Raw genomic sequence first — 8,559 nt, forward strand, 5'->3', positions numbered from 1 at the left:
ACAGGATGCTGTTTATTAAAATTCCATTTTGATTTTTGCAGTTAGCTTGAGTTCTGCTCTGCTCTTGTGTTGTTTCTAGACCAATCTGGATTAAAAAAAGCATTAAACTTTCTTTGGATTTTAGGTCCCACTGGAATCTTGGCCACATCAGAATCAAAGTCTCTGCCTGTGCTGGGTTCAGGAGCCAGTGCCCCACAGGCAGCACTGAACAAGAAGGATGTGGAGACAGAATTCACTTCCAAAGTACCCAACTCAGGTCCTGTTCCCAGCCAGCCTAAGGGTGCTACAGGCTGCAAGCCTTCTTTACAGTAAGTAGAATATGGGTTTCTAGATATATTGTATACAAGATGTGTTTAGCTGGTGTGTTTGGAAAGTGATTTAACATCAGTTTTGGTTAAAAAGATAAATGTACACTCTGCAGCTGTTTACCACTGACTCCCCAAATAATTTGCAGTCTCATGTGAAAGGAGAAATCAAACTCTCTGTAATAAAGTTCTTTCCCTCTAAAACCTGTGAACATTCTTCAATAAAAAGTTCATCTTACCTGTCCAAAAAAAGCTCTCAAGAGGTTTTGAAGAGTAACAAGGTTGAGAGTTTTTAACATGTCCTGAAGAGGGATGGTAGTTATATTGTTAACTCTTGATTAAAGGTAGTTCTGGCTTTAGAAAATACAATCACGTGAATCATCTTGGTCCACATGCTGGCGTGCAGAGCAGTTTCTGTTGAACCAAAACAAGTCCTCACTATTACTCTTAAAAATCTCTTGGTAAAAATCTCTTTTACCTTGAAATCTCAAGTGTAAAAAAAAAAAAACAGAAATGCATTTACACAAATGGGCAGCAAAATCTTTCATCACAGCAAACTGAAGACCTGAAACCAGCATCAGAGTTAAAACTACTTCAGCAATGTTTATTTCAGATTCCCTGGAGGATTGGTTTGTTCTCCAACAATACCAGGCTCCTTTTGGAATTAGGCTGTGCACTTGCTTTGGTTGCCTTGCCAGTTTGCTTGTCAGTTTGTCATTTCAAGAAAAGAAAAGAGATGAGACAAATCAGATTGGAAAAATACTGTAGTTATGGCTAATTAAACTTCTGATTTCCTGCTCTGTCAGTTAGAAAATACCACCAGTACCAATTCTAGCAAGTCTCCATTGCTTTGTTCAGAGGAGGAAGTCATGACAAATGAGCTGAATGTTGAGTTTACATCTATTTTTATGAACTGATCCTTCACTCTTATGCAGGTACTTTCATCTTTTATTTTTGAGTGGATTAAGAGCCCAATTTTCTTTTGTGCTCTACAGTTGTATTTAATTCCCACAGAGGATTAAAAGCAGAATGCCATTTTCAATCGTATGTATTTTCCCCTTTTATTTCATTTAAGTATCCTTAGAAGAGAAATGGTCTTCATTTTAGTTTAATCAGAAAGACGAAGATATTTTCAACAGTTGTTTTGACATGAATAATGCCATCGCATTTTCTTGAACGCCTACCCTGACAGAAAGGTGAGGTTGTTCCTGAAAATTGTGTTTGTAGTTTGTGGATTTCTACGATTTTGAGCAAACCAGAAAATACAAGCAACTCCTGCCACCTTTTGTGTACTTTTATTCCACCCAACTAAGTGGAAATTGCATTTACAAGAAAGGAAATGAAATAATTGCAGGCCCCAAGGTCTCGCAGAATGCGTGGTGAATTGACAGTGAAAAGGATCTTGTGTTGACAGTCACAGTTGTTATGTGTTATAAAAGCATATGTGAAGCTCAATTTATTTCTCAGCTTGCCTATTCAGTGACATCCTGAAAGACACATTTCACTTTAATTTATCTGTTTAAAGCATTAAAACAAATGTGGTGGGCCAGAGTCCTGAGTGCTGCAGGGCTTCCTTGCACTGAGTCACTGGTGTAGTAAACCTGCTTAATTGGGAACACTCATCCTTAGGGATGGATTTCCAGTGGGAGAGAACGTGCTGGGGCTGTCCTACTCTTGTGTGGCCAGGCTGGCAGGAGGAGCAGGGATAACCTGCAGGTCCCACACCACCTGGCAGAGCAATTATTACTTTTCTTTTCTCTCCTGGGTCCTGTTTGCAGCAGAGGTTGGTAGAAGCCGCCTCCAGACTCCCAGGTGTTGAAAGCACTGTTGGGAACAGGGCTCCTTGGAAGCAGGCAGCAGAGGGGAGTTCTTCTGGCCAGCAGGTCTGACAAAGGGGCTCTGCAATAAGGCAGTTCTCTGGCCTTCCCTGGAAGCAGCTTAGTTTGGACCAGCAGAGCACTTCTGAAGCAAATCTCACTATGGCCTGTGTTTGCTGTGCTTTGATTTGTATTCTGGAGTGCCCTTAGAGCATCCCTGGATTCATTGCATGAGTGAAGCTAAACCAGGGCATGTGATCCAGCCTTTTTGGATGTCCTGAGGTTCAGTGACTCACCCTGAACCGTGTGCTCTGCACCAGGGGCTGCTTCCCTCCACACTGCTCCTATTGCACCACTCCATTCCCTAAAGGAGCTTAAAAACAAACGGTGCCCTGCCTGGACTGCATAGCCTGCATGAGAAATCCTCTTCTCCTTATTCCCACCTGAGATTAAAGGATGCAGCTCCTTCATTATTTGCAATTTCTTGAAATCTAACCAAGGGGTGACTTCTTAGTCTGTTTGCAGCAGCCCAGCAAACCTTTCACATCACAGGGGAGGACTGCCTGTCTCCTAATTGCCGGGTTATCCCTCTTGCAGGGCAAGGTTTATTATTTTTTCTTCACCTCCATTTTAATATTCAGCTTGCTACAGAAAACCTGAGTTTAGAACCTCTAGGTGAGGTGTGATTTCAGTGCAAGAGGTTCTTGAGTGTCTGAAGCCATTAAAGGAGATGGTTTGGAATGCGTGAAATTTTGCTGAGGTGGTGCTTCAGGGGGGAGACATCAATAATGTGTCCTGTAGAGAAACTGAGGCCTTACCTCAGTTGTGCAGGTAACTTCCTCTGCAGATCTCTTCCCCAGTGTTTAACCCAGCGTGAGTGTAATTCTGGGACAGCTGCTTAGAAGAGGTGAGGATTTATTTTCCTTGGGAGCAAAGGGAGTTCCCGTGACCCCCTGCAGTGTGTAGGCACAGAAGGGAGAGGTGTGTCTGGCTCTGCCTCCGGGTTTTTGGTTGTTTGGTGAGGGTTTTTTCAGCACTTGGTAAACACTGTGTTTCTGGGGTGCAGAGTTCTCTGCTGACAGAGTGCACTACAGAGAGGGTTAGTCTTAATCTGATGATTTTATACAATTAAAGGATTTGTCCTCCCTCTCCGGGCTGTAATCTTAGTACCCCAAATCATGTACCAGCTCTGCAGGGAGCAGCTCAGCCTCAGCTGGAATGAGCTGCAAAGGTTTTCCAGTGCAGCTTGAGCATGGGCAATTTAGTTTAAACAACAGATGAAGAAAACAATGGGATGTTCTGGAAGTTGGAGGTCTCCTCAGTTTTAACTGAGACATTACAGAGTTGGGTTTTTTTTAAGCTTGTACCCTTTTGTGTGCCCTCTCAGTGCAGGCAGAAGCTCTCCAAGATTCTTCATTTAAGCAAATTTGGTGATATTTTTGAGCTTTTACAAAAGAAGCACCTGAAAATGGGAACAATCTCCACGCTAAAGATTCACTGCAGCTCTGTTCTGCTGGCTGCTGTGCTGACCACCTTTGTACTCAGCTGGATTTAGCAGGGGCATTCTGAAATGGAGGAGGTTTCTTGCACTTCTTTCACAGGTGTCTGGTGTTGCAGGTAGCACTGGTACTATCAGTAAGGAACAGGGCAACTTATTCACCAGTTCCACTGTTTATATTCCATGGAATCACTGTTGGACAAATACTTGTCGTACTGTGGTGGAATTCTTTGTTCCAAGGCTTTCAAACCTTGGAATTGGTGTATTTTTTGCTGTTGCTCAGTATTAGCCTGTGGTCTTCTCTGGTTTATTCTCCTACTTTGTAAAGAATTCTGAAATAATAGACATGTCTGCAGTTTTTGCTTTTATTCTCAGTGAATTTTGATATAAAATTCTGTTATCTAATGGATATGTATCACAGTGATTTTACAATGATTTCATAAATAGAACACCAACCCAGGTTAAATAATGCCAAGGTTCTAATATAACGAGAGGAAACAAAGAAAATCCAAGTCTCAGTTGACAATCTGATCCTTAGTTTGTCCTTTTGTACTCCTACTGTAAATTTTATGCAAAGGTCACAGCAGAGCTACTTCACAGACTTTAGTAACCCTTTAGTATTTACACCTTCTCTCTTACATAACAAAGCACAGAACATTGCATATCCCAAAGCATTAATCTCAAATGCATTTATCATCTAAATCCATATTTCACAGTGCAGATTTGATGTGTTTAGTGATCAAAAAATACATACAAAAAGACCTGTGAACAACTGTGTGTGAATGAGTGCAGTAGAACTAGAGTCTCAATTTCTGGTTTAAATATATAGTTGGACAAATAACAAGAACATTGATTAACAGCATTAACAATCTCAGTGAGGGAAGAGCTTTGCATAGAATTAAATGCAAATACCTTGGCAGAACAAAATTGAGTTTTTCAGAACTGTGGCAAACTGTCTTTACTCTCTGCTTTTCCCAGCTTTATTTGTACGAGTAGATGCTGCTTTCTGAAAAGGAGCACCAAAATTATGTTCATTCTTCCCACTGAAACATTCTGCTCTTGACAAACTGTTGAAAGTAAGCTGTGAATAAGTGATAAATAGGGTTAATAATTTGTAACAATGCCTCAGCTGTAACAGCAGCATTGTCAGGCTGGTGCTGCACCAGTGTGAAGGATTTGAAGAAGGCAATACTGGTACAACAAAGTCGGATAGTAATTCTTATTTTTATGCTGCAAACACTGATTTAATCACCGGGTTTCTCCATTAAACTACTTTATATCGACATCTTTCATTTTTCTGTCCTTTGAAGGTGGTAAATATGATTGCCATTTTATCCATTTTTGTTATAAATGAAACAGACTTCAGAGCGTTTGGCTGTGCATCAGTTGCTGGAATGCTGCCATACACTAATGCAGACTCCCCACTGTGAGCCCAGTGAAGAATTATACTTTGATTCACCAGATTGTATTAAATAGTCCAGCTGTTGGGATTTGAAAGATAGTTACCTCTAAAGTGAAATAAAAATGAACTTGGCATTTATGGCTTTGACCATCTTTATAGTGTTGGGCAATCAGCTTTTCAAAAGTAGCACTTTTAAAAATAACCCTCTTCTGGTTACACTGCTTTAAAAAGTTTAATTTGCTGTAACATTCAAAATACTCCATCTTGTATTTCTCTGAGATGATTGACAATTTTGCATAAAATAAGCATTATTTTCCTTTTGAAATCACTAGCTTCTGATGATAATCAAATGAGTCTGAAACTGTATCTATTAGTGCCAATTTCTGCATTAATTAACTTATACCAAAATTCTAATGTTAGAGACAATTCTTGTAATTAAAGCTCAAACATGGGATTTCATTTGCTCTATCCAGTGCTGCAGCAGCAAGCTGAGTAAATTCTTTCTGAAATAGAAAGTGCAGCAACTGTTGTTTCTGTGATTATCTTTTCAGTTTTAACCTGCTCATTTACTCTCTCCCCATCAGGTGGGAGCTGATGCAGTCCCCACCCAAAGTTCTAATTGTTGAGTGGGGTGACCTCTTTCTTCTTCGGCATTTTCTTTAGGACAAAGACTGTTGCAATAAAGGGCAGTTCATGGCAGATGGATTCTTTAGCTGAATTTCTTTCTCTGGCCTCCAGTTGATTCTACCTTTTCCTCTCAAGGATGTTGTTACCTTACCAGTATGGAAGACTGTTCCTTGTAAATAAGCATGAAAATTTGGAGAAAAAAAGGGGTGGGAGGGGGAGGGTGGGGAAGGAAGGCTCTGGACAAGCCTGCAGTGCATGTCCTCAGCTTGAGGGATTTCAGCACCTGCCCAGTTTGGGCTCTGTGCGTGTGGACTGTGCATCCATAGTGGCAGGTAATGCCCTGCCTAAGGATGGGCCGATACAATGTGGCTGCCATCCCTGAGCCTGCCTGGCTCCGAGCACAAGGCACTGGCAGGATGGCTCTGGAATGCTCAGGCTCTGGGGGATCAGCTCTGGAAGGCTCAGGCACTGGGGGATCAGGCTCTGGGGACTCAGCTCTGGAAGGCTCAGGCTTTGGGCTGACAGGCCCTGGGAGATCAGGCTCTGGAATGCAGCGTGCAGGAGGCACAAGCCTGTGCTCTCTCAGGCTGTGCACTCACCCAGCAGGGTTAAGGTGGCAGTGAGAACACCTCAGTCTGTCACTTGTTCAGGTCGGGCATTCCCAGTGTTTGTCATGTTCTCTGCTGTTGCATTCCATCTAATCTAAGGATTTGCCTCCATGTTTTCAATACCAGTACAAAGCTTCTGAATACAGATAAGTGCTTTTAGTATTCATAGGCTGATGCCAGCTTTGACAACCCGGGTGTCTCTGACCTTTCCTTCCTCCCTGCTCAGAAGCTTTTTATCCACACAAATCCTGCACTGCAGACAATGGTGGTGTCACCCCATTTTTGCAGCACAGAGCGTGGGTCAAATGCCCTTGATAGTTCAGCAAAGCCAGTAGGTGAATTTCCAGAAATGATTAGTGCTTGCTCCCAGAGAGACCAGCAGCAGCCAAGGGAGCACCTGGTTATGCTGTGCCTCAGTCATGCAGCCCCAGGCAGGTGGCTCTGGGACAGAGATGTGCAGAAGCCATTTTTCAGTGCCTTGTGAGTTCGTTTTTCATCTTCCATGCCTGGCTTAGCAAATGATCAGGAGGGAGAATGTGACTGTTGCATTTTGTGCGCTGCTATCTGTACATAACAGCTGTTAAATCCATAGATTTATTTATTAGCTTAGCAGGCCTATCTTGGTTATATGTGCTACTAATAGAAATGCTTTTTTGTGCTTTTTATGCTGTTCTGAATATGTCAACTTGTCATTTGTATTGATACATTTACTCTTTTTCCTCCAGATCAACCAGTCACACAGAATTGACAAGGAAAGCTTCTAGCAGCGAAAAAGAGACAGAATCTGTGGTAGTTTTAGATCCTGTGTCCACCACTGGGGATCAAATGTCTGAAAACGCCCAGAACCAGGACAAAGTGAAAGAGGAAAAGAGCAAGCCACCTCATAAAGAAACTAACGTTGGGAAAATAAAAGAAACAGATAGTTCTAGCTGTTAATTGTTACTCTGCAAGGCTGTACCTTTTGGGAATCATTATCTGGACATGTGAATTGCTTAGGTGTGTTACTAGGGGCCACGGTCTGTACTCCAGACAGAAATAATACAGATTGAAATGGTCTTTTGTATGCAGTTTTTGTTACATGCACTGAAGTGTTAAATAACTGTGTGTCACTCAAAATCCCTTTCCCATTTTAATTTTGCAGGTATGGTTATTAATTTCTTAGATAGTGTTAGTTACCTTTAAAAATGGATTTGAAGAGGCTTTTAAAACTCTTCTTTTATTGAGAAGATGCCTTGTTAAGGTCTGTTCCAAAGCTTGCCAGAAGCCCCTTGCATCCCTCTTGAGCTGGACAGGTTTGGGTTAGACCCTGTAAGTAAGTACACCCTCATCAGCTTCAGTATGGGGGGTGTTACTCATTATTAATTAAAATGTTTAGACACACTGCTTGAAAAATGTTTTGATACCCACTTAGACCAAGATCTTGTTGGTCCCCTGCCTGCTGTCCCCACACAGAGAGGAAATGAAAAGCACAAGCACAACCCTTCTGTCTGACATTGTCAGGGGACAGGGACTGAAATGCAGAGGCAGTGCAGCATCTCACTGTGGTACCAAGACTTTTGGCAGTGATAGCCAGAGTCAGGGCTTTGTGGGCTGGGACTGGTGCTCATTCAGGTTAAAAGCTCTGCAGAGGAGGACTTGCTCCTGGGTTTTGTTTCAATGTTACACAGCAGCTTTTGGACCTGCTGCAGCTGGAGTCTGTTTTTACTGCTGCACAAAAATAACTTGCCTTAGGCTCCGGTGGGTATGTATGGGCTGCCTTTGGGATTCGTTCTAGGACTGCAAGTTATTGGGAATCATCAACATTCTGAGAACTCCCAGCTGAAAGCTCACAGTGCTAACAAATGAGCCCTTGCTTTGAACCTGGCACACACTGCTGGCATTAATTTCTTTAGCAGGTGACACTTCAGGTGTCTGTATTTGATAACACAAATCCCAGTTTCCCTCAGCCTTTATTTCCTATGATGATGGTGAGATAGGAACATCATTGATTTGCTCCACTGCCAATTCACATTCCATTGTAGTCTCCTTAAATTCAACACAGCATCTTATTCTTTTGTAATGAACAAATGGAATCAGGGATTTACCTAAAGATTGGTGTAACTGAAATTGGGTGGGCACGTACTTGAATGCACTTGGATTCTTTTTTATTTAATTATTTGAAACAGTGATAGTATTGAAGGATGAATGTTCTGAGTTTGTTGGTTTGGCTCTGCATGCAACTGTCTGGTGCTTTTCCTAAAAATAAAATGATAGTAATGAGTGTGGTGGTTTCACATCTATTTTGGTGGTTTTTGCATGTTTG

At 41.9% G+C, this 8,559-nt stretch overlaps 1 protein-coding gene across 3 annotated transcripts in view; it reads left to right on the forward strand.

Moving 5' to 3' along the window:
- SHTN1 (shootin 1) overlaps positions 1-8,517 on the forward strand; it is a 54,671-nt gene extending 46,154 nt beyond the window's left edge. For all 3 annotated transcript variants that reach the window (XM_066323518.1, XM_066323517.1, XM_066323516.1), the window contains 2 exons: positions 125-308; positions 6,983-8,517. In XM_066323518.1, the coding sequence (XP_066179615.1) occupies positions 125-308; positions 6,983-7,193 (395 nt within the window). In that variant the 3' untranslated portion in view covers positions 7,194-8,517. The remainder of the gene's footprint in view (positions 1-124; positions 309-6,982) is intronic.
- Positions 8,518-8,559: the final 42 nt, after the last annotated feature.

This window comes from Sylvia atricapilla, chromosome 8 (genome assembly GCF_009819655.1).
Source record: "Sylvia atricapilla isolate bSylAtr1 chromosome 8, bSylAtr1.pri, whole genome shotgun sequence".
Classification (NCBI taxonomy): Eukaryota; Metazoa; Chordata; class Aves; order Passeriformes; family Sylviidae; genus Sylvia; species Sylvia atricapilla.